The sequence below is a fragment of the Arabidopsis thaliana genome, chromosome 5, assembly GCF_000001735.4.
Source record: "Arabidopsis thaliana chromosome 5, partial sequence".
Taxonomy (NCBI): domain Eukaryota; kingdom Viridiplantae; phylum Streptophyta; class Magnoliopsida; order Brassicales; family Brassicaceae; genus Arabidopsis; species Arabidopsis thaliana.
Genome location: NC_003076.8, coordinates 1,587,974 through 1,611,142, shown reverse-complemented (window position 1 = coordinate 1,611,142; position 23,169 = coordinate 1,587,974). Strand labels below are relative to the sequence as shown.

Sequence of the window (23,169 nt, the reverse complement as noted above, 5' to 3'; positions counted from 1 at the left end):
TTTCCAGCTAAATTTTAATTGCATGTCCTTTTAGACTTTCTTAAATACAAATTTTGAATCGAACGAATTATAATAAACCCACCAGAACAAAAAAAAAAAAAAAAAAAACAGTAGACCAAAAACTTATATTTGAATTAAATATAACCCACTAGGTTGGTTGGTTATAATTTATTAACAAAACAAACGGGAATAAAAAATGATAATCTCCACTTGACCAGACTAGTAGCCAATGAAAGACTAGTTGGTAATAGTTTAAGCACGTCTACTTTTGCTTTAGGTCTAATATATATGTTTTATGTAAATGCACATGCTAATCAGGTTTAAATTCCATAACCTGGTTTATAATTTCCCTCTTAGTTAACACGCAGTTCCATCTACATATAGTACCTTCTAATAAATTGTTACGTCCCGAGAATATTATGTGTAATAGACAGATAATTCGAATATATATACTCAATACTTAAAGGTAATTTGATGTTCCCTTAATATGATCCATGATGACGATAAATCTTAAAGTTAAACGAATTGGAGTTTTTTTATTTCTGAACTTTTATCTCTCTGGTAATATTATAGACAGTGGAACAGTTATTGGCTTCATTCTAATTGATTCTTAGATCAGAATATCGGCTTTGTATTATATTTTCTATTTAGAACATTTGGACACAAGGATCAACCAACAAAAAACAAACTTATAGTAATGTTACATACTATGAAGAAATAAATTAATAAGTCTATCATTAACAATACCGATGCATCAAATATTCATTTACAAACCACAAAAGAAAAAAACGGTTAAGAGTAACATTTAAAAGAGTACAAGAAATTAAACAATGTCACAAAGAATGATACCATGTACAAAACAACAAATGGATTAATTCATTTAACAGATTCACCTTAAAATGTTTTATGTACCAGTACTAACACCCTCCAAATCCAAAGTTTTGTGAATCCCCCAACAGTACTTCGAAATTTCCAACATAAATCTCCCAAAGAAATCCCCATTAAATTACAATTCTTTCTAAGCCGATATATCTATTTAAAAAGAAAGAAAAGGTACTCGAAATTTTCTTCCTTGTAAAGAAGATCGAACATCTAAAAGAAATAGAACAACAAAAAAAATTAGATACATAATTGCAATTTATATAAGAAAGATGAGATTATTGCCGGTTGGTACTTCGAGCCAGAGACTGAAGGTTGCACCGGACGATAGTATCAACGAAGCTTAGAGTTTCCTCCTCCGTGTTTCCCGGCGGCACATCAACGATGTAAGACTCCACCACCACGGTACCTTCGTCGTCCGACGCGTGTAGTGTCGTCACCGATCGGTAGTTCTTGAGCCTGTGGTCCCCACCAACGACACTAAAGCTTATCACGTGACGCTCCTCGTCCAAGATCTCGAGCCTCTCGGTGCTCGAGACCGCCGGGAGTCCAGAGACCACCATGACCTCCCGGAGATCGCCGACGTGTAGTCCATCGCCTTGGACGATACGGCACTGTCTGATGAAGTTCTTGTAAACCTTCGGATTATCGAAACGCCGCACAAGAGCCCACACGGACTCAGGCGGCGCGTGGATCATCTGCACCACCGAGGAGCAACACTGGTCCGGACCAACGTCGTGTGTGTGGTGCATCGCAACGTGTTCAGGGACATGCATACCGCGCGTGAGACACACTCTCTTGATCGGACCATCGGTCTGATCGTGAGGCTGCAGCGTGTGGAAACCGTTAGTGGCGTCTGAGCCGTGTTGGAGTTGCACCGGTGACCTCATGATCTCTCCTCTATCTCTTAATTTGTTTTTGGGAGAATTTATGGAATCGTATATATTGCGATCGAGAGAGAAATAAGTTTGATGAGAAAAGAAGAGAGCTAGCTTTTTGATCTTGTTCGCTGTCGGTTGTCAAGTTGGTTTTGTTTGAGAAATTTAAAAAGTATGATCATCTTTTATTTTATAACAATAACAATAAGATATGAACATTGTGTGTTTTTAAAAATATATATTTGAAGATAGATGGATAGAGATAGCTGGGGATGTGAAGGCTTTGTGTTTGTATGTATATAGAAACAGTTGTGTATATAGACGCATTTGTATCATATAGATGTGTGTGACCATGTATGATACATTGTACCATCTTATGCCCCCATGATTTCTTTCCTCAGACGCCTCCTTCATTATCTTGAATATATATCACCAAAATTAATTGTATTCTATAGATCCCTCATTTCCATCTTGATAAATTTTATATTATAGAATCTACAAGGTTTATCTACATATGAATACTGTTAATAAATTGTTCATAGAAAAAACTGAAATTTCAGAATTAGTTTTATCTTTTTTTTTTAAATAAATCATTAGTTATAGTAAAATATGTTGCTGTTATTGTTAAAATTTACTTATTATATGCACATTCTGATCTTAATCTACTAAAGTGATAGTTATGAGAAATAACATGTACAATTTTTGAATATCACACGACTGTAACGCGCATGATTGATTGATTGTGGTAAATTTTAAGATAGACATGGTCATCATGGCGAAGTAAAAACTACATACATGCATGAGCACACGTGCATGCACAGATGTTGATGGGTTTGTCATATATGTGTAAATGGCGTATGTAAATGTGGTGTATGTATGGAGAGAGAAAGTCGGAGGACGGTGAGAGACCTTATCAAAGAGCTTACGCCGGACGAAGCAAGTGGATGTTGCAACTTGCAATCTTCTTTGGACTTGTTTAGGTGGAAGATTATCCTTTCCTTTTTTTCTCTATTTTCTTTTGTTCTTGTTGCCCATTTTTATATTATATTCTCATCATATAGTACAAAGGTTGTTGCATCGCGACTTTGTAATTTTTTCAATAAATAATAATATTTTGCGACATGGGTATGGTACTCTACATCAAGTTTCATGTACACTCGAATTGTATAGGCATGCAAACGTGCAATTTTACTATTTTTTTCTAAACCAACTATGATAATTGTCGTAATTAATTATAGAGGAATGCATTCAGTAATCCCACTACATTTTTTGAAAAGACTGATCTACAAGAAAATAATATTTATACGGTATAAATTATACCCTGTCAATGAGATAAAACGTAAAAAAAAAATGTAATCGTAATTTGTAAGACTAGTTAATAAATCTTGTGGGTTTTTAGAAATATTCGACCATCACACCAAAAAAAACAAGAGACCACATGTGGGTTTTTAGATTTTGTTTAACTTTCTAATTAAAAATTCAAGGCCCAATCGTTTGTTTTTTTAAAAATATTATACGAAATCATGCCCTGTAAGAATAACGAGAGAGCTTCACGGAACTCATAAGACCATCTCCAATGGTGAGAGCCTCCTAATGGGATCTCACCATTTTTTAAGTATAAATCTTTTGAATTTGTAAGATGAGAGCTTCTGATTTTTTTGAAAGATTTTTCATAGTCCAATGGTAAGTCTCTTTTAAAAGAGTTGTCTGGAAAAAAAATTATTCACAATAGAAAAAATGAGAATCATAGAAGAAATGTCTAACATGAGAGGCTGAGACCATATATTCACAATTCCTTACCATGTGAAAGCAAGTAAATAAAGAGGAATGAGATAGGAGAGAATAGAAATGCAGTAGACTTCTTGACAAATTAAAACATAAAGGTCAAGGTCAATAGAAATGTAAAACGATATGTGGAATGTTCCGTTGTATGGTTCCGGTCAGACATGATATTACTCTGTTGGAAACTTGCTGCAGGAAATAACAACATATCAGGTTCACCACTAAATGATTGCAAAGGAAGATCTATGGAAAGTACATAGATGCACCAACAATCTAAACACATGGCCATCACCTTTCCAAGCTTGTAAGCCCTCTTCACTTAGAAGAGCAGAACCAACGAAAATGAGTTCCTTCACTCAGAGTATAATCAACCAAAATGAGTTCCTTCACTCACTTTTGAGAAACTGCAAGTGGTACAGCCAGAAAAATACCCACCCAAATGGATTATCCCCTGAAGCTCTCTCTATTAGCCATCAAAAGTGATATTAGTCAGATACAAAACACCGTAAAGGAAACTATCGAAACACAAAGATTAGACTTTACCACAGGTGGGGTTGAAATATACTTCACTAGCTTCTTCACGTTAGATGGGTATCTCAAATCAAAGCCAAGATCCCTTAATCAACCTAAAATGTCCCTAAATTCTTTTCCAAATCACCACATTAAAATCACAATTAGAACCTCAAATTCCACAACCTTTTGCAAATTCTAGTTCAATAGCTACGAGAATCAAAGAGCAATCGAGAGTAAAAGTCCAAAACCCAGACAGACAAAATAAAAGAAAAACAATAGGACAATGAAAACCGAGAGACAATCGAATTTAAGAACAAACAAAAACAGTTCTATGAATCAAGACGAACGATAAGATTAGAAGAACAAACCTTGCAAAGTATGGAATCCATGAATCTCAGAGCCGATAAGCCTACCGAAATCAACGTCGGCCAGCTCGTTTCAGGTAAGTCCAATGATCCTCAAAGTCCCAGTGAAAAGATGATAGTAGAGAAAAAAAACGGAAAAAAAAAAGAAATACTGAAAAACAACGACACGTATGCGTCTCTCTTCAGCTCCAAAATCTCTCTTAAGAGAAACGATTCTCTCAGTATTAAACCTTTATGATTTATTTTTTTCCACAATAATTTAGAGAGACTGTCATGAGAGCTCCATTTTTCTCCCGTTGGAGATGCTCTAAGATACTTAATAGGAACCATATGGGGCTAACTAATTCAAGGCCCAAAATAAAAAGAAAAAAACAACTATAAATGCCCTCTTCAGACCTAAATTAAATCTGTTAAAAGGGTTATCGAGTCTCGCTCTTGTCGAACAAATTTTAGCCATGTTCTCATCCACCATGGTACTCTACTCTTATGGCTTTTCTGATTCACTCTGGTTTCTTATCTTTGTTTCTCAATTGATGGTTTCTTCACAAGTTTGTAAGAAAAGTACTTGCAAGTTAGTTAGCAGTGCAAGTGTTTCTGATTTGATCTCCTGTACTTTTTAGGGAGCGAAACGGAATAACATTCCAAAACTGAGGTAAATTGAGAATTTGGTATGTGTAAGGTGATGCATGTTTTCAGATGTCACGTTGATAGTATTATTATTATTGCAGTGACGTTGGGAGGATTAAGGTTACGGGATATGACACTGGTCTTCCGCTTGATGATCTCTACACGGCGTTGGCAGAACATTTCTCTTCATGTGGAGAGATCTGGGAGATTTATATTCCCTTAAAATTTGATGAGACTAATACGATTCTCAACAGGTTTTGGTGGCTTCTTCCTCCTCCATTTCTTTCCAACTCATCAGCTCAAGTTAACGTGGGAGGATGGAATGTCTCTGTTGAGGCTTATCCGTATCCGGCACACGCAAACGAGTAAACACTGATTTCTTAAAAAAATAAGATTTGTTGATAATAATAATGTTTATCATCTCCGGCAATATCCTATTACTGCAGTAAGGTTATTGTAAGAGTTGAAGGATATGATACTTCGCTTAGGAAGAGTCAAATCTCGAGGGCTTTGGTTAAACTTTTCTCTCCATATGGAAATATCATACGCCTCCATTTTGTCAAAGAGAGGTTTGAGGCTTCTTTCTCCCATGTTACCCAACTTTCAATTTATTTAAAATTATTACTCTTTAACGACTAGAGACTTGTGTATTTTGTTGATCATTTTTCAGCTCAGTTAGAGCTGTTGTTCACGGAAAAGACGTAGCTGATACCGTGACTCAACTTAATGGGAGCTACATGCGAGGACGCAAATTAGCTGTATTGGGTGACTGCCAAACCGGAAATACCTATACGCCTCATTCGCCGCCGCGTCAATTTCAGTAAACCTATTCCTCCTCTCCAAGATCCTTCTGCCATGGATGCAGCCATTCCAAAAAGCAGGTAAATTAACTTTTCTATCCTTCTCCAGTCACTTTTGTATCCTATAACCACAATTCAAATATTACTGTAAAATTTAGCTTTTCTTATTGAAATGGTTTTAACTAAATTCCTTCATATATAAGATCCTCCGGCATACTCTTTTCAAAACAATGAATAGAAGTCAGCTTGAGGTTTCCTTTGGCTACTTGACTTCAGTCCATTCTTCTGCCTTAAGTACTTTGTTCTTTTTGGGGTAATCAAAAGTAGTCATGTCATTTGGGATATATCAGTTAGTACATTTGTTATTGGTATTCGATATTATTAGCTCACAAGTAAATGGTTCTTTCAAATTCTTTCCCATCTTATAAATTTCTATGCTTTTTTCTTTTGATATTATTGCAGGAGTGAAAGCTCCATGTCCCCATCTGAATCTGCTAAGAAGAATGAGAAGATAAGTGAGGAAGCTACAGTGGAGAGTAAAGCCTTTTCTATTAGTGTTGAGAAGCAAACGCCTGACCTAGATGGCCTCATTGTTGAAGAGTTATGCATGGGAAACCCCAACGGCAAGAAAGCTGAGCCTGGCAAAAGGGTATGAGCATTTAGTCCTAAACTGTTGTAGTTTGTGTGCAAATATTTGTTGGAGGTCAGTCTATTGTCTCTGAGTGCAGGTAAGTGTCCATTATACTGGAAAGCTTCAGGGGAATGGGAAGATTTTCGATTCCACCGTTGGAAAATCACGTTATAAGTTTCGTCTAGGTTGGTATTATAACTTGATGCGAAAGTAAGAGCTTTATTAATGTGTGAGTGGTACTTGGATACTTATGTGCTTGCTGTTACACATACAGATGCTGGAAAAGTCATTAAGGGATTGGATGTTGGCCTTAATGGTAACCTAGCTAGTTTCTTACTGGTTTTTCTTCACTAAATATGGTCAAATGGTGTGTTGTTTTGATCTCTTTTTGTAAATTTCTAAAGGAATGCTTGTTGGTGGCAAAAGAAAGCTTACAATTCCTCCAGAAATGGGGTAAAGCCTTTGCAAATCTTTTTTTATTTTTCCATAATGTGATGTTTTATTTTAAGCTTTTTTTAATGAGAGATGATAAAATTGTCTGGCTCACAGGTATGGTGCGGAAGGTGCTGGTAGCATTCCCCCTGACTCTTGGCTGGTCTTTGATGTCGAGCTGCTTAATGTTAAATAAAGCTGCCCTCTAATCCCTAGAGAACTTCCTAAGACTCAATCCAATGATGAGTTTTTTTGTGGAGATCGTATAGTTTTTCCTCTTACGATTTCAAATATTGTGAGACACACTAAGGCCCATAAAGCTTCACAAGTGTGTATTATTCATTCCTGTTGTTACAAAACATAAAACATATCTAAAGAACAACTTAAGAGAAGCAGACTAACAAACTATAGTTGTCTTCTCTATTGTCATATCACTGTTTCGATATATACAGTTCACCTTTATAACAAGAAAAAACGTGTTCTGTAGTTCTCTATATCACTAAAACTCGGATAGAGAATCAACAGTCGTTGTGGGATTAAGGCAAATATCAAATCCAAAAAGCTTCATATTGTTTTGTTTAGTTCTCCAGATCCAAGTAACTCAAGTCGTCGAAGAATCCATTACCATCCTTTCCCTCGAGCTGAAACGGAGGTATTCCGTAGTTGAGGCTTTGTAGCGGATCAAAACCACTTTGTTGACTCTCGGGCCTGTATGAACCGTTGGCAACACTGTTCCCCGGGTACCGGTCCTGATTTAAGCCTGCAAACACATCGTCGCCATTTAGGTCACGTAGAAGCTCATCGACATCAAACATGTCTGAAGAATCCAAGTGACTCTGATCCACATCATTGGGCCAACCATAGTCTGCAACAGATAGCGAATCCTGCTGTTGTTGCTGACAGGTTTCTACAATCCCTTGCTCCTTCTGTTTCTCTTTCTCTTTCAGAATATCACTCCAATAGTTATGTTCAAACTCGCTCAGCCAATGCTTATCCGCTTTAACACCTCTCTTCATCTCTTCCGCACCATTCTCCAGACAATACATCGGCTCCACTCCACCGGAGAAGGGTTTAGATTCACAATCTGGATCCTCTGTTTTCACATGAACACAACCAGGAGTCTCAACAGTACACACCTCAGACTGACTTGAGGTACTCGTAACCTCAGACGCATCAGACCGAGGGAAATTAAGACGAGCCAAAGGACCATACATAGCTTTAGCAGCCTCATCATAAGCAGAAGCAGCTTCTTGAGCAGTAGGGAAAGTACCAAGCCAAAGCCTGCTACCTCGATTAGGCTCTCTGATCTCAGCAACCCATTTACCCCAAATCCTTTGCCTAACTCCTCTGAAACTACATCGGCTATTCTCTGGTCCTCCTTTACCTTTCATACAACCCTTCTTCGACCCTTTCGCAGGTACTTTCCTCTTCTTGGTAGAAACTTCTTCTACGGTCTCGTTATACTCTTTCCATCTCTTTAATCTCTCAGCCACAGTAGTACCGTCACCTCTACTTCTAGATTTCCTTTTCCTCGATGTATCAATTTGTGTTCTGTTTCTATCTCCACTCTGATCATAAACTGCCATCTCCTTCCCAGAAACAACACAATCTACAATACAACAACACTTCAATATCAGAACACAAGCTGAAACATAAGGCAAGAGAACTTAAACTTGGTTCAAAATCAGATCGATTTACTTATTTGTTATCAAATTAGGAACACCTAAAATTTCCCAATTTCACAGCTATACCTAAAAGGAAATAATCGAAAACCTAAAGACGAAGATAAACCCTAGAATCACCAATTGACGAGACCTAATCAGAGAAATTAATTGAAAATTTGTAAGAAATCAGAAATCAACGTACCTATAGGGGACGAAATTTGAAAATCAAAGTCTCTTCCTTCGAGTTGATAAATCGCTTTCGTGTTTAGTCTTCTTGCTCGTATCTTTTCTTCTTCTTCTTGTGTGTAGCTTTTTCGAGTTTTCCTCTTCTTTTTATCAGACAGCTTTAGCAGAAATCAAAATATCTAAGGAAGACAAAGTATCTACGGAGTATTTATAGCCTTCTCTAGATTTTTCTAACATTATTTTATTTTTCTGTTTGAGAGCAAGGTTACGTGTCAGTTTTTGATTCGAACATAAAGGCTTAGACGACTTTTCCGTTCGACGAGTGTCCTCCCGAATCTTCTCGAAACACGCTGTTGATACGGAAAAGTAAAGTTTAAACCTTTTTAAAATTGATTTATGGATAAGATCATAAAACTACTTCATTATTTAAATATTATGAAATTTTAAAATATCTTCATTTTTTTTTTATTAACCCTGACAACACAACACTGTCTCATCTGCTCTTTCTCGATTTTTCTTGGTTTATTGCCAGTTTGCCACTGCATCACACTTACTAGATGTGTAATTGGATGATGATGTTTATTGCCTGTTTTTCTAGTTTTTACAAACGTGCACATTATTCAATTTTGTTTTGATGAGATACTTATCGTTTATATAGATATTTTTAAAAAGATCACGGTTAATATTGTAAAATTAAAGGTTTCCGGTGTACGTACGACATAGAGCGAATTCATAAATGTGTCAGCCAGAAATGTCTTAAACATGAAGTATTAGTTTAAAGTTTAAGCATTAAGTATTAGCTAGAGACGTGTCAAATGGTGAAGCTCAAACTTGGGTGGCTTAGCTTCGAGCAGAGGTGATAGGGTCCATTACCTTATAAAATTTGGGAATCGCAAGTTGTAGCAAAGCAGCAGTCATTTATAGCCTTTGCATGTGCCTCATGTGTCCTTTGCTAACCAAAGCCACTTCATCCACTACGTGTCTCTAACGGCATCGCTAACGTAAGCTCACGCAATTGCCTACGTACTTCAACCTCATGGGCCTTAGTTACTTAACATCCATTATCAAACCCATTGCCTACGTGATACAATCCCATGTGCCTCAGTTAATTAACATCCATTATCAAACCCTTAAAGCCCGTTAATCTAAATTAGCCCATTGGATGGGTGTCGTCCATTTTATTTCTACCGTCGGTGTTGCTACTATCTCGCTATCTCAAGCACGATCGGGTGAGCATCTTCTAGTCTAGTCGATTGAGCCTACAAGTTTCTATCTTCTGGATCTATATGAAATTTCAGTTTGTTTGTTTTTTTTTTCGCTGAAGAGAAATTTCAGTTTTTATTGGTCTAAATAAGGCATGAATTTGGAAATCTGTATCTACGAGTTGGTTTCTTCGCTGTAATGCTTGTTTGTTTTTGGTTTAGTGAACAACATTTGGATGATAAATTATTTGTGCGGAAAAAGCTGCAAGATGATGCCATGATGGCAACACTAATTTTGTTGCTGACTGTAGACTCTCTTTTCTTCGACGACCGTGAGAAGAGCTCTGTAAGTTTGGCTTCTTTCTTTCCATATTAGTATGAATAGGTTATTCGCGTGGCTATGAATCATTCAGCATTGTCTAAGGCCTAGGATCGATAGGGAGGAACGCATTCATTACAATGATTTAGGTTATCGATTACAAAACCATTATTGGAAAACGAGATGTAAGTAAAATGTTGACTTGGCTTGGCCAAACCACGTTAGAATTGTGTTAAGAAAAAACGAGCACATAGTGCTCACTAAACTTGGCTCTGTTAACATCCCAAGGGTCGTTGACCTTATGAAAAAAATGTTATCTTGGTTACAGTTCATTTTTAAAATAACATAAATATTTGATCGAGTCGTAGATGACTGGATGCCAAGATTGGTGGTCAACCCGAATGATCGTGCACACACCTCAGTTAATAAACTAAAACATTAGGAAAGGAATTTGTATATTAATCTCTCTGGTAGGAATTTGAGAATCTATGAGAGATGGGAGCCTGCTTCTCTGTGGCAATATCCTGTGACCAGGCTGTTAATAACCTTACAAGCTGCCTTAGCAGGAACCAAAATCGCTTCCGCAACCTCGTAGATCATGTAGCGGCTCTAAAGAAAACTGTACGACAGTTGGAGGCAAGACGAGATGATTTGTTGAAAAGGATTAAGGTACAAGAAGATAGAGGTCTAAACCTATTGGATGAAGTCCAACAATGGCTTTCTGAGGTCGAAAGTAGGGTATGTGAAGCCCATGATATCCTCTCGCAAAGCGATGAAGAAATAGATAATTTATGTTGTGGCCAATATTGTTCTAAGAGATGTAAATATAGCTACGACTATAGTAAAAGTGTAATCAACAAGTTGCAAGATGTTGAGAATCTTCTATCTAAAGGCGTTTTTGATGAAGTTGCTCAAAAAGGTCCTATACCAAAGGTGGAGGAAAGGCTTTTCCACCAGGAGATAGTTGGTCAAGAGGCAATTGTTGAATCAACATGGAATAGTATGATGGAAGTGGGAGTTGGGCTTTTGGGTATATATGGTATGGGGGGAGTAGGCAAGACCACCCTCCTCTCTCAAATCAACAACAAGTTCCGCACAGTAAGCAACGATTTTGACATTGCAATATGGGTTGTAGTGTCTAAAAACCCAACTGTTAAGAGGATTCAAGAAGACATTGGAAAAAGACTAGATCTCTACAACGAGGGATGGGAACAAAAAACAGAAAATGAGATAGCATCAACCATAAAGAGGTCTTTAGAGAATAAGAAGTATATGCTATTGTTGGATGATATGTGGACGAAGGTGGATTTAGCAAACATTGGAATTCCGGTTCCTAAAAGAAATGGAAGTAAAATAGCATTCACAAGTCGTTCTAATGAAGTTTGCGGGAAAATGGGGGTAGATAAGGAGATAGAGGTAACATGTTTGATGTGGGATGATGCCTGGGATTTGTTCACGAGGAACATGAAAGAGACATTGGAAAGTCATCCAAAGATTCCCGAAGTTGCAAAATCAATAGCAAGAAAGTGCAATGGCTTGCCACTTGCTCTCAATGTCATTGGCGAGACCATGGCTCGCAAGAAGTCCATCGAAGAGTGGCATGACGCTGTTGGTGTTTTCTCAGGTATAGAAGCGGATATTCTTTCCATTTTGAAATTTAGCTACGATGACTTAAAGTGTGAGAAGACCAAGTCCTGCTTCCTTTTTAGTGCCTTGTTTCCTGAAGACTATGAAATAGGAAAAGATGACTTGATAGAGTACTGGGTAGGCCAGGGTATTATACTTGGTTCTAAAGGTATAAATTATAAGGGTTATACAATCATCGGCACTCTCACTCGTGCATATTTACTGAAGGAGAGTGAAACCAAAGAAAAAGTAAAGATGCATGATGTGGTTCGCGAAATGGCTCTGTGGATATCATCAGGATGTGGTGACCAGAAACAAAAGAATGTTCTTGTTGTGGAAGCCAATGCTCAACTAAGAGACATTCCAAAGATTGAGGACCAGAAAGCTGTGAGGAGGATGTCCTTGATATACAATCAGATCGAAGAGGCATGCGAAAGTCTTCACTGTCCCAAGCTCGAAACCTTACTCCTTCGAGATAACAGATTAAGGAAGATCTCACGTGAATTTTTGTCGCATGTGCCGATCCTTATGGTATTAGATCTTTCTTTGAATCCAAACCTGATAGAGTTGCCCAGCTTTTCACCACTTTACTCTTTACGGTTTCTCAATCTGTCATGCACTGGGATAACGAGCCTTCCAGATGGGTTGTACGCACTGAGAAACCTGTTATACTTGAATTTGGAGCATACGTACATGCTGAAACGTATCTATGAGATACATGATTTACCGAATTTGGAAGTTCTGAAATTGTATGCTTCTGGAATAGATATAACTGACAAGCTAGTGAGGCAGATACAAGCCATGAAGCATTTATATCTGTTAACTATAACCTTGAGAAACTCCTCTGGTTTGGAAATTTTTCTTGGGGATACGAGGTTCAGCAGCTACACCGAAGGTTTAACTCTCGATGAGCAGTCATATTATCAGTCACTCAAAGTGCCACTTGCAACGATTTCGAGTAGTCGCTTCCTCGAAATTCAAGACTCGCATATACCGAAGATAGAGATAGAAGGGTCAAGCAGCAACGAGTCTGAGATAGTTGGACCGAGGGTTCGGAGGGACATATCCTTTATTAACCTCCGCAAAGTGAGATTAGATAACTGCACTGGTCTCAAGGACTTGACATGGCTGGTTTTTGCTCCACATCTAGCTACTCTATATGTGGTATGCTTACCCGATATAGAACACATTATAAGCAGATCTGAGGAATCTAGGTTGCAAAAAACTTGTGAGTTAGCAGGTGTCATTCCGTTTCGAGAACTGGAATTCCTTACTCTGAGGAATTTGGGGCAACTGAAGAGCATATACAGGGATCCTTTGCTTTTTGGGAAACTGAAGGAAATCAACATTAAAAGCTGTCCGAAGTTAACAAAACTTCCACTTGATTCTAGGAGCGCCTGGAAGCAAAATGTTGTCATAAATGCAGAAGAAGAATGGCTGCAAGGGCTTCAATGGGAAGATGTAGCGACTAAGGAGCGTTTTTTCCCAAGCTAAGAAAAGGTTCCGGTTTTTCTTGCCTACTCTTTTTTATATATGAATACTACTGTGTGATTATTTTATTTGGTATGTAAATCTCTGATGCATCATATGGTTTCTTAATGTTTTATATGAGAAAATTGCATTCTGCAAGACTTGTGTACGTGTGAGAGTGAGAGATCTCCCTGTCTAAACTGGATTTGCTTTGTGTGTTTTGAACTGTCTCAAAAAATTACATTGCTCTGTGTGTACTTTCATTTCCAAATGTATCTTGATCATGTTTATTTGTTTGTTATTACGCTTGTTTCCCTGAAACTTGAGTGCTTTGAGTGCTAAATGATTTGCTTCTTTTTGTTTATTTGATGAGATGGATCTTCTTCCCTGCATCGAGATAATACAAGTATAACAAGAGATGGAAGAAGTTGAGAGCCATATATTTTAGACGAGTACCCTTTAATAAGTTGAATTTTTTTATTTCCTATGGTACTACTTATCATTTAGGAAATTGATAGAATATCTAAAAACGCTGACATAGTTCTTTGAGATATAAAGATTGTTATCAACTATCTTTGATTCACGCTGTTATCTCATCTGACAATCATCACATCACTTATAAAACATTGTGCTCAAAACCGTTACTCTTTTCATTAATTTGCGTTTTCTTATACAATACCAAAATCTGAAATATTCTTCTTCCAGAAATGACTCCTTATATTGAAACTAGCAAATAGGTAGATCGTGAGGAGGAGCTTCAAGAGTCTCCAATTCTCCGACACCATTGTCGACCAAGAACGCCATAGCAAGACCCCACTTTATATGAACATCTAAGTGACAATGCATCAACCAAACCCCTGTTTCAAAACCATAACAGCATTATTTCCCCTAATATCAAATCAAAATGTAACTATTACTAAAGATATAATCAACTTTTGTTCATTACCTGGATTATCTGCCACGAATCTGATAACAGCCCATCCATTAACAGGAACAGCCACAGTGTTTCTAAGCGGAGGATCAACAAGATTAAACTTAGAAGTATCTTTCTTGGGATTAAAGTTACCGAACCCTTCACCAACAATGTAGAAATCGTAACCGTGAAGATGAATCGGGTGATTCTCCGATGTAACAATGTTTGTATCCTGTAAAACAACTTGAACTCGAGATCCATACTTTAGTTTATACAGTTTAGTACCCTTAACCGGCTGAAACAGAGCCCTGCTTATGTTATTTCCGGTATAATCGAATTTAACCGGCGGTTTAGACGGAAAATCCGTTGTGAAAACGCCGGGAATTCCGTTGGAATGTGCTTGTAAGAGCGAGAAATTCGACGGTAGAACAAACGAAACGTTGTTCATCGATGCGGTAAACCGGGTTCCGTTCAAGCCTTGGCACCGGCTTTTAGGGAATTTTTTGGGACAATTATCAAGACCTAAACCAATGGTGAAGAACAAATTATCATCGATTGTTTTCGGTACGACGACGTTACGGAGAGATTTGAACTTCCTTGAGAAAGACGTCACGGTGTTCGTGTCGTTGAAGGCAGGCAAAACCGGCATGATTGGTTTAGAAGTGGTCGTCGTCTTCTTGTATTGGAGAATGGCTGTAGTTGTGGTGTTATCAAACGGTGCGTTTTGAGCGCTTTGGTAAGCTCTTGCTGCTATGTAATAGCGTTTTGGGGGTTGGTCTGCGGTTAGAAGTACGTCAGTAGTTTGGCCTGGACCTAACATAAGGACCTTTGTGGTGAATGGTTTGAGGTAAGATGCGTCGGCTCCAACTACAGTGAGCTTGTGGTTAGCCACAGTGAAAAATAGCGGTTGGTTTAAAGCTGCGTTGATCACTCGTAGGAGACTTGTTTCCCCTGAATTTATCGGTACTACAACAGTCTCTGCATTTTACAAAATATTTCAGAAACTTTAATGCATCAAGTACTTAATTATATTATATAGTTTTTATTTTTGTTTACCTTTGGTCGAGCAATTATAGAGATCACCCGGTTGACCATTGATGGTATAAGCGTCGGATATATTAGGAGCAGCTCCGGTTCGAGTCGCTTGGTTAATTACATCAACCGGATTTGCATTCCACCATTCCCCTGAATTTTAAGTTTTTATTTGTTAATTAGATTAGAGATTCAACAAATTTGTGCATCAAATAGGGAAAATTTTAAATCCGGTATGGTATGGTGGATACCGAGCATGAGGGCGGTTTGGCGGTCCGGTTTAGGGAAAGGAAAAGAGGAACCAGGGGTTGGGTGAATGATGAGTGCGCCGTAGACAGTGGCTCGGAGCCAAGAGCTGTGAGCGTGCCACCACAATGTCCCTTCTTGGCCTTGGATAGTGAAACGGTACGTGTAGCTCTTTCCGGGTCGGATCGGGCATTGGGTCACGAATTCTGGGCCATCAGCCCATCCGGTTCTTATCTGCCTCACTCCATGCCTGTTTTTCAAAAAAAAATTATCATATACGAAATATCTTAATTATGTGATAAATATATATACTGTGACCCATTAAAAAAAAAAACTAGAAAGTTTGATAAAGCTTATTCACTTTTTTTGTGTGGTATTTTTGATTTGTTTAAAGTTTCTATTAATTTTGGAAGAAAAGTAACATATTGGTAAAGTTTCAAAACGTAAACCGATAAGATGTGTAAAATGTACCAATGGATGGTGATATTGTAACGAGCACGGTTATGCACTTTGACTTCAAGAGTGTCGCCGTTGTTGACTTCGAGCGTAGGCCCCGGAAACATTCCGTTGACGGTGATGGCGTTACGGGTCTTGCACAGCCTCTTCACCGGCGTCTCTTGTATCTAAATGATTGCACACAGAAATATAAGTAATGACAATTACTACTTGATGATGAATTTAATTAGTGTATTAGTCAATATGAACATGCAACTTTTATTGAGGACGTACGACAAAATCATGGTGTTGGACTTTGGCGATAATCAATGAAGCCGAGAAAAGGGAACAAAAGAACAATAATATAGAGAATGTGTGAACAGTCGTCATTAAGTGTGTTTAAGCTTTGAGATTACGAAAAATTTGAGATTAACGTTTATGAGATTAAGAGATATATGAGAGAAGGGTTTGAGAGAATTATGAAGAGGGAAATATCCCTTTTATAGTTAAAGTAAATTGAATTTAATTTTTTTACTAAATTATTTAGGGGTTGGAAGAATTAGGTGCTGATTATTCAAAAGAAAAAAATTAAATTACCGGTCACCAACATATTTATGTGTCTTTATCAGTTCGTTGGCTATGTTTTCTTGCTTCCTTTCACACTTATTCAAATGGAAAACCATGGTTTAGTTTTCTTCTATTTTAAGAGTTGATCAACCTCAAAAATGTTGGCAGAAAATATATGTTAAAATATGTTAATGGACATAGGATCATGATGATACCATTTTCAAAATATAATGTTGGTTTAGAAATTAGATTAAACACCTCTTAAAAATGATTCGAGTGCCAAATAAATATCTGGATGTTAGTAAAAATGATATTATTTAGTATCCCTTTAAAGGTTGTTTTAGTTATCTTGATATTTTTTTAAATATTAACCCATCAAAACATTATTAGTTTTATGAATACTTTCTATATTGCGTAATCATGTTTTTTTATATTCCACGCCATAAGTTATAAACTTGAAAAATAGTTTACTAGTTCTTTTGGCGCCATCCGAAATTGAGAAGAAGTTGAGACATTGAAAGGGAGCAAAGACTTAGTTGAGGTAATTAAGTTGTTGCACCGAACACTTAGCATAATTTCAACAAAGTTTAGTTGAATTGAACTCAAGTCATTTCATATCACGTCTAGACGTTCTAGTGCTTGTGTCTCAAGCTTCTTCCTTAAATCCCAAGTTTTTCCTGTCTTACCAAATACACAAATGATCATTAATCATCATCAGTAAGAATAGTTTGGCAATTTAATACCAAGGCCACTCTTTTAACAAACAAAAGTAAACAAAAACTCAAGGTCACATGTATATTATTTAATTATATGTAACCAGATTAATGATTTTGTTGTATCTTCTATTGGTTATCCAAACTCTAAAAAATGGGTAAATAATTTTCTATTCGTATTAGACGAATTTCTCAATAACTTAACAATATTAATTATTTATAAGAAAATTGACTATTGCATAATAATATATGTAGGTCTAAATCCATTCATTTTAAAAAATATATATAAATGTAAATCAAGATTCATATCTCAAAGACTCAAACTCTAAAGATGAATTTGGAATACAAACAACATCTAGATGCAGAAAACCTAAAGTCAGAACACGGATGAATTGGGACGTTGGGTCATATTGGTTTAACAATCTCATGATTTCATTTTATTGTTTTTGTTTTTTTCTTAACAAACATAGCATATTATGCACTGTACTAGAGTGTAACGTTCAAACAATAAACTAACTGCCAATAACGAAATAGACTTTTTCTCTTGAAGTAATATTCAAATCTTTCATAATGCATTTTAACAAACATTCACGATAAACTTCTTTGTTACGTTACTCCTTTGTCTCGATGATTATCCCACATGTCATTTTCCATAACCAAAAACAAAAGTATTTACACGAGATTCGTTAAAACAGCCGGAATGATGACACTGCCATTTTACGTCGGACACTTTTAGTTCCCAACATCTAAACACACTAAACACAATTAGTCTCAAAGCTTAATAGTAATCAACCATTCCATAATCTTTGTCACAAAAAGAGCTAAGGAAGAGTAATGCGAGATATTGTTGAATCCATTTAATGTTTGAATCATAAGAATTTCTCAGCTTAAAACCAAGAAGATCAATTCTACATTTCCCCTTACATAGTCGCATTCAGAAATACAATAAAAGAATCATAGTAATTGAGTTTGTTGTCTACAGAGAAGAGAGTCCTTCAAACACGACCTGACGCAGGAGTTGATGCGGCGGCAACTGCGGCGGAAGTGGCGGCTCCGCTAAGGAAAGACAATAAGCCGGTGTTAGCAGGTTCTTGATCATCCAAGAAAAGATCCTCCGGGACTCTAAACGCGCCGTGTAAGCATACGATTCCGAAACCAATCATCAAAGCAGAGGTCAATAAAGACCCAACGCTGGTTAAAAAGACGACGACGATTGTCAAAATTACCAAAACACCAAGCGTCTCACGATCTGAAAACGTACGGCCGAGGACGACCAGAGGTTGATCTGACGGACGGAAAAGGTAGAGGAAGATCCAAGCGCAGAAGAGGCATAGGAGAACGAGAAGAGAGAAAGGATGGGAGAGGAGCGAGAGCGCGAGCACCAAGGAGACGATCGTCACGTAGTTTACCTTGAAGTAAGGGAGATTCCTCCGGATCCGAGAATACGCATCGGTGAGAGACTCTGGACGTGAAATTGCGCTTCGATCTACGAGTTCTAACCATGGACGCCGCTGCGATAGGCTTTGGCGGATTGACGACGAGAGGCGAGAGAGGAACGTGCGAAACGCCGGTGTTGATACGGGTTGCTGAGATTGGGAACCACCACCGGAATGGTCTGAGATCGGTAACGTTGGAGGATTAGCCATCATCACACACGACTGCGCGTGGGGATGCGAAGAAGGCGCGTGGATTAAAGGCCCGTACGAATGAATTGATTTCTTTTGAAGCAACCTGTTTCCCGTGTTAACGTCATGATCTCGTGTAATAACCCTCACCATAGACCGCTCTCTGCATCGTAGCATCTCTACCGTCCACGTGGATTTTAGCAAATTCATAAAGAAAAGGCCCATATTCTAACCATTGGGCTTAAGTGGATTGAAATTAAAAGCCTTTACACTTAAACGGCAGCGTTTTGTGACGGAGAGATGCATATTAGCCGGCTTGAAAAGTCTCCTAGTTGCATTTATCGAAATCGGAGATTTGGTCGTCGAAAATGGGAAAGCAGCCGGTGAAATTGAAGGCGGTGGTTTACGCGTTATCGCCGTTTCAGCAGAAGATCATGACGGGTCTTTGGAAGGATCTTCCGGAGAAGATTCACCACAAGGTCTCAGAGAATTGGATCAGTACTATTCTCCTCGTCGCTCCTGTCGTCGGAACCTACTCGTACGTTTTTCTCTTTCTCTCGGTCTAGGCAATTAACAAACAGATTTGATGTATCAATCATGTGGACTTCGATCTGATGATTATGATGTTCAACAATCTGATTGTTATGCGAAGTTTGTAGATTCAATTAGGCTATAGTTTTATTGGATATGACAGCAAAAATTGTTTTAGGGCAATTGTTCTGTGACAAATTCGCATAGATTGGTGTCGATTTCGATGCTCATGTTTCTGCTGGACCAATACTATAGGAACTAATATGCAGAATGATAGAAGTAGCTAGCTTGACAACATTATAAGATAGGGATAGTGAATTCATGATGATGATGATGATAAAAAGATAGCCATTAACTATCAAAACGTTTCTGTTACTTCTGAGTTCTGATTGTTGAAAAAATTGTTGAGCTAGTAGTGTTTTAGCTTGATGATGCTCTTTTACTTGAAACAGATGAGTTTATGTGATTCATTGAATTTAGATATTTGCGCAAGGGGTTAAATTATATTCACCTGCCCTATCTTTGATTATCATTACTCTCATAGCAATTATTCAGGATACTTTAGATGACTAGATGAAGAATTGTTTTTGTACGTTGACATTCATTTTGTCACTATCGAGTCTCAATTGTTATAATTGTTTCCAATACTCTCTGAACCTTTTCTCTTTCAAATGAACGCAGGTATGCTCAGTACTTCAAAGAACAAGAGAAGCTGGAGCACAGGTTCTAAGCATGGAGATATCTTGATTCCAATTCTTTCCTCATTTTTCATTCTCCAAAATGTGGTTTATTGACAGTTTTGTAATTTTATACTCTAAATAGAAGCGGAAAAGTTGCTTCCTTGCATTTTTTGTTGAATAAATTTGTGGATTATATTGATCTCTATTTCCAGAATCTATATCGCATTTTATTGTCGTGTATACAAAATCCTCGTGTATTCTGCAACTGATGCATAAGGTCAGTTGAGCAGACATACATATAGACCTAACTATTGCTAAGGAGAACATATAGATCAAGAGGAAAGCAAAAAGACTCTAGTTGGTAAAGAGGGTTTGATTGTCTTGGTCCCATTTAACAGCAGCTTTCCTCACCTTTTGAAGAACCCTAATCACTTGTTCCTCTGTTACATTCCCTGTGACTGTCACTTTGTTGAGCTGTGTGTCCACATCGTATGCTTCTATATCTGTAATTTCATCAAATACTCTTATTTAGAAATATAAACCATAATCATAATCTTACAAGGCTATATATGTATAAGGAGAAAATTTACAGAATTGTTACCTTCAATTTTCTTGATGGCTTTAAGTATTTTCCTGATGCATTCATCACAATGCAAATTCACTTTTAGCTCCACAACCTGAAATGAGAATTTTCTGTCATTTCGGCTAGTTTTGATCCTTAAACAGTCAAAAACAAAACTCCAATAAACAGAGACATTGCATCAAGCATAATTTGCAAAGAACACTCTAGTTGCAACGATCGCTCTTTTTGTTTTCTATTTTCTTGATAACAGTGCAGTTAGAACAAGGTAGATTTAATTAAAGCAAACCATGCACTACAAGATCTTACTTACATTAGCCATCACAGAAACTTTTGTGAAATAAAAAGACTTCTTCTTCGTGTAGAGAAACAGAGGAAAACAGAGTATATGTGTGTGAACAAGGTCTAGTTGTGTAGAGAAACTAAAGGAGGAGTAGCAACATATAAATACACGATTTAATGATATAAAATGACAAAAAGAGAACGAAGAAGAAGATGACGAATGGGATTCTTTGCGTAAAGGAAATTTTTGTGAATAGAAACCCTCACTGGCTTCCACTAAGTTAGCCGCGTTTGATTATAGGACCAAAGTAATTCTCTTTTCCTTCATTTTCTACAACCGTTCGTTTGATTTATTCACTTTTTCAACCTTTTCACACTACAATTTTAAGAAAACAATGATGATCATATTGTTCCGGTCGGACATTCGCTATTTGTTTAGGTACGCTTCAATTTTTTTTTGTAAATTTTGAATCGGATTAGAATTTAGAACTTAATGGTAACAGTTTTCGAAAGATGGTGAACTTAATATTTACAATTCAGTGTTATCGATGAACATAATCCATCATTAGAGTGATGCGAAAACTGTCTCAGTTTAACTTTTACCTTTTTCACTCCATTCAAACCCAAAAATTAGTTGCAGATTATCTTTAGAACAAGAATGTAGATTCCTTGGAGAAAAATTGTCAAGTGACATTGCAGATTCCAGATTCCAGATTCATTCTTTGCAAACTGTTTGATTCTACTTCTGGGGACAAAGAACAAGAGAAAGCCTGGCAAAAATCTATTGGCAATGCAAGGATTTCAGCTACAACAGACTCACAGTTGAATTACTTCACTGCCTGGTAATAAATAACTTGAGGGGCACATTTTGACCATTGGGATGATACAAAAGCTTCAAATTTGAATAAATCAAGTAGAGTTAAACAAAGGAGAGAGAAACTAACAAATCAAAGTCAATGGCAATACAAACATTCAAAAGATGATCATCAATCTTTCTTATCATTGGAATCTGAATCGCTTGCATTATACCCTGACATTAGAAGAACAAGAATCCCAAATAAAACACACAATTCACAAGATTCCACTAATTCAATAAAAGATTGAAACAACACAAGTTCTATCATATATTATTACCTGGAGGCTTATCACTCACTTGCCAAGCTGATGATCTAGTTCTTGAAGCTTTGTTAATCCAAGCACGACCCTTTACAGATCAAAATCACACATTCTGAATCAGAATCACAATCACATCTTCAAATCAGAGCTAACCACATACATTTTAAGAACCCTAATTCAGACCAATCACAACAAAACCTAATCAGAGGCATACAATGTAGACACAGAGACGAAAAAATCAAACCTTTATATCAACTCTAGAAGAACTATAAGAAAACAACCTAAACCCAGAAAAATTAGAGCAAAAAAGTGAACCTTGTTTTCATCTTTAGGGATTCCATAGCCGCTGCAATACATCTGACCAACCAAGACCTGCATACCAACGTCACCAGATTTGGCTTCCTTGAGCGTATCCTGGAACCAGCGTCTGACGCAATCCTCGACGACCTGAGCGAGGGGAACCCGGTTAATAGGATCCGAACCCGAAGCCGGAGCGGGATTCGAACCCGAGTGCGATCCCGCCTTCTCCAGCTTAACCAGATTGGAGTAATCGAGGTGTGACGTGGTGTCTCTCGTCGTCTTCTTGACGAAGACTTTGTTCCGTGGAGAAGGAGAAGGTCTGTGTGGTCTGGTTGGATTCTCGGAAGAGAGTCTAATGGCGAATTCTGCGAATCTGACCATCGATTTTCCCATTCAACCAATTTAGGGTTTTCAATTTTTTTTGGTTTGACAGTGCGATCAATTATTTTTTATTTTTCTTTTATTTTTTTGTCAACTTCTTCTTTAATAAAATTTTTAGTAGAAATAGCAGCACAAAATAAAGACCATTTACAATTTAAATAAATAATTAATTAAGACCTTATCAACTAGGAAAAATAGTAGCTAATGAACATCTCTCAAATGGATATATTGGCTAATGAATTATCATGGACATACATATATTCATAGGTATGACAATTGACAACAACAATTGAAGAAATTTGGAATTGAAAAATTCATGTTCAATCATTTTCTTTACACTACAAAATTTAAATAAAAAGCAAATAATTATCAGTTTTCTTTGTTTGTTGGAATT

General features: G+C 37.2%; 10 protein-coding genes and 1 long non-coding RNA gene across 25 annotated transcripts; 4 read left to right on the top strand and 7 right to left on the bottom strand.

The window, feature by feature from the left end:
- Nucleotides 1-615: 615 nt before the first annotated feature.
- On the bottom strand, nucleotides 616-2,155 carry PYL5 (Polyketide cyclase/dehydrase and lipid transport superfamily protein). Its single transcript, NM_120626.3, has one exon. It carries the CDS (start codon nucleotides 1,767-1,769, stop codon nucleotides 1,158-1,160), a length of 612 nt encoding a protein of 203 aa, NP_196163.1. The 5' UTR covers nucleotides 1,770-2,155; the 3' UTR covers nucleotides 616-1,157.
- A 1,249-nt stretch (nucleotides 2,156-3,404) lies between these two features.
- On the bottom strand, nucleotides 3,405-4,766 carry AT5G05435. 6 transcript variants are annotated; one of them, NR_142834.1, is made up of 4 exons: nucleotides 4,421-4,765; nucleotides 4,083-4,183; nucleotides 3,832-4,002; nucleotides 3,470-3,728 (listed from the first exon to the last, which is right to left on the bottom strand). It is a non-coding gene; the product is annotated as an other RNA (long non-coding RNA). The 6 variants fall into 6 exon arrangements; NR_142838.1 differs by having other exon boundaries at nucleotides 3,405-3,728; nucleotides 3,832-4,183; nucleotides 4,421-4,760; NR_142837.1 differs by having other exon boundaries at nucleotides 3,439-3,728; nucleotides 4,083-4,762.
- On the top strand, nucleotides 4,431-5,868 carry AT5G05430 (RNA-binding protein; the record flags this gene model as incomplete). 3 transcript variants are annotated; one of them, NM_001342821.1, is made up of 5 exons in its annotated part: nucleotides 4,844-4,890; nucleotides 5,038-5,069; nucleotides 5,146-5,409; nucleotides 5,491-5,613; nucleotides 5,715-5,868. In NM_001342821.1, the coding sequence occupies 5 exons, from the start codon at nucleotides 4,873-4,875 to the stop codon at nucleotides 5,866-5,868; spliced, it is 591 nt and encodes a 196-aa protein (NP_001330628.1). The 3 variants fall into 3 exon arrangements, with proteins under 3 accessions (NP_196162.2, NP_001330628.1, NP_001330629.1); NM_001342822.1 differs by lacking the exon at nucleotides 5,491-5,613 and having other exon boundaries at nucleotides 4,849-4,890; NM_120625.2 differs by lacking the exons at nucleotides 4,844-4,890; nucleotides 5,038-5,069; nucleotides 5,491-5,613 and adding an exon at nucleotides 4,431-4,498.
- Nucleotides 5,869-6,319: 451 nt separating this feature from the next.
- AT5G05420 (FKBP-like peptidyl-prolyl cis-trans isomerase family protein) lies at nucleotides 6,320-7,103 on the top strand (the record flags this gene model as incomplete). Its single annotated transcript, NM_120624.1, has 5 exons — nucleotides 6,320-6,493; nucleotides 6,573-6,660; nucleotides 6,750-6,791; nucleotides 6,880-6,928; nucleotides 7,025-7,103. The coding sequence occupies 5 exons, from the start codon at nucleotides 6,320-6,322 to the stop codon at nucleotides 7,101-7,103; spliced, it is 432 nt and encodes a 143-aa protein (NP_196161.1).
- DREB2A (DRE-binding protein 2A) lies at nucleotides 7,031-8,938 on the bottom strand. Of its 2 annotated transcripts, NM_001036760.1 has the most exons (3): nucleotides 8,774-8,938; nucleotides 7,767-8,516; nucleotides 7,217-7,667 (listed from the first exon to the last, which is right to left on the bottom strand). In NM_001036760.1, the coding sequence occupies exons 2-3, from the start codon at nucleotides 8,491-8,493 to the stop codon at nucleotides 7,486-7,488; spliced, it is 909 nt and encodes a 302-aa protein (NP_001031837.1). In that variant the 5' UTR covers nucleotides 8,494-8,516; nucleotides 8,774-8,938; the 3' UTR covers nucleotides 7,217-7,485. The 2 variants fall into 2 exon arrangements, with proteins under 2 accessions (NP_196160.1, NP_001031837.1); NM_120623.3 differs by having other exon boundaries at nucleotides 7,031-8,516.
- Nucleotides 8,939-9,887: 949 nt separating this feature from the next.
- AT5G05400 (LRR and NB-ARC domains-containing disease resistance protein) lies at nucleotides 9,888-13,792 on the top strand. 3 transcript variants are annotated; one of them, NM_001342820.1, is made up of 3 exons: nucleotides 9,888-9,986; nucleotides 10,182-10,305; nucleotides 10,845-13,730. In NM_001342820.1, the coding sequence occupies exon 3, from the start codon at nucleotides 11,281-11,283 to the stop codon at nucleotides 13,396-13,398; it is 2,118 nt and encodes a 705-aa protein (NP_001332096.1). In that variant the 5' UTR covers nucleotides 9,888-9,986; nucleotides 10,182-10,305; nucleotides 10,845-11,280; the 3' UTR covers nucleotides 13,399-13,730. The 3 variants fall into 3 exon arrangements, with proteins under 3 accessions (NP_001332096.1, NP_001332097.1, NP_196159.1); NM_001342819.1 differs by lacking the exon at nucleotides 9,888-9,986 and having other exon boundaries at nucleotides 10,080-10,305; NM_120622.2 differs by lacking the exons at nucleotides 9,888-9,986; nucleotides 10,182-10,305 and having other exon boundaries at nucleotides 10,751-13,792.
- Nucleotides 13,793-14,100: 308 nt separating this feature from the next.
- On the bottom strand, nucleotides 14,101-16,458 carry LAC12 (laccase 12; the record flags this gene model as incomplete). Its single annotated transcript, NM_120621.2, has 6 exons — nucleotides 16,295-16,458; nucleotides 16,037-16,188; nucleotides 15,571-15,815; nucleotides 15,344-15,472; nucleotides 14,321-15,265; nucleotides 14,101-14,231 (listed from the first exon to the last, which is right to left on the bottom strand). Exons 1-6 carry the CDS (start codon nucleotides 16,388-16,390, stop codon nucleotides 14,101-14,103), a joined length of 1,698 nt encoding a protein of 565 aa, NP_196158.1. The 5' UTR covers nucleotides 16,391-16,458.
- A 1,499-nt stretch (nucleotides 16,459-17,957) lies between these two features.
- On the bottom strand, nucleotides 17,958-19,130 carry PRA1.B3 (prenylated RAB acceptor 1.B3; the record flags this gene model as incomplete). 4 transcript variants are annotated; one of them, NM_001342816.1, is made up of 1 exon in its annotated part: nucleotides 17,958-19,013. In NM_001342816.1, one exon carries the CDS (start codon nucleotides 18,927-18,929, stop codon nucleotides 18,276-18,278), a length of 654 nt encoding a protein of 217 aa, NP_001318484.1. In that variant the 3' UTR covers nucleotides 17,958-18,275. The 4 variants fall into 4 exon arrangements, with proteins under 4 accessions (NP_001318484.1, NP_001330012.1, NP_001330011.1 ...); NM_001342818.1 differs by having other exon boundaries at nucleotides 18,071-19,098; NM_001342817.1 differs by having other exon boundaries at nucleotides 18,107-19,130.
- A 73-nt stretch (nucleotides 19,131-19,203) lies between these two features.
- AT5G05370 (Cytochrome b-c1 complex, subunit 8 protein) lies at nucleotides 19,204-20,346 on the top strand. Its single transcript, NM_120619.4, has 2 exons — nucleotides 19,204-19,443; nucleotides 20,118-20,346. Exons 1-2 carry the CDS (start codon nucleotides 19,274-19,276, stop codon nucleotides 20,164-20,166), a joined length of 219 nt encoding a protein of 72 aa, NP_196156.1. The 5' UTR covers nucleotides 19,204-19,273; the 3' UTR covers nucleotides 20,167-20,346.
- On the bottom strand, nucleotides 20,282-21,107 carry AT5G05365 (Heavy metal transport/detoxification superfamily protein). The gene is made up of 3 exons (NM_001085064.1): nucleotides 21,010-21,107; nucleotides 20,718-20,793; nucleotides 20,282-20,619 (listed from the first exon to the last, which is right to left on the bottom strand). The coding sequence occupies exons 1-3, from the start codon at nucleotides 21,016-21,018 to the stop codon at nucleotides 20,471-20,473; spliced, it is 234 nt and encodes a 77-aa protein (NP_001078533.1). The 5' UTR covers nucleotides 21,019-21,107; the 3' UTR covers nucleotides 20,282-20,470.
- Nucleotides 21,108-21,499: 392 nt separating this feature from the next.
- On the bottom strand, nucleotides 21,500-22,866 carry AT5G05360 (uncharacterized protein). Of its 2 annotated transcripts, NM_120618.5 has the most exons (3): nucleotides 22,410-22,866; nucleotides 22,113-22,182; nucleotides 21,500-22,008 (listed from the first exon to the last, which is right to left on the bottom strand). In NM_120618.5, exons 1-3 carry the CDS (start codon nucleotides 22,785-22,787, stop codon nucleotides 21,965-21,967), a joined length of 492 nt encoding a protein of 163 aa, NP_196155.2. In that variant the 5' UTR covers nucleotides 22,788-22,866; the 3' UTR covers nucleotides 21,500-21,964. The 2 variants fall into 2 exon arrangements, with proteins under 2 accessions (NP_196155.2, NP_974733.1); NM_203004.1 differs by having other exon boundaries at nucleotides 21,860-22,182; nucleotides 22,410-22,828.
- Between the last annotated feature and the right edge of the window lie 303 nt (nucleotides 22,867-23,169).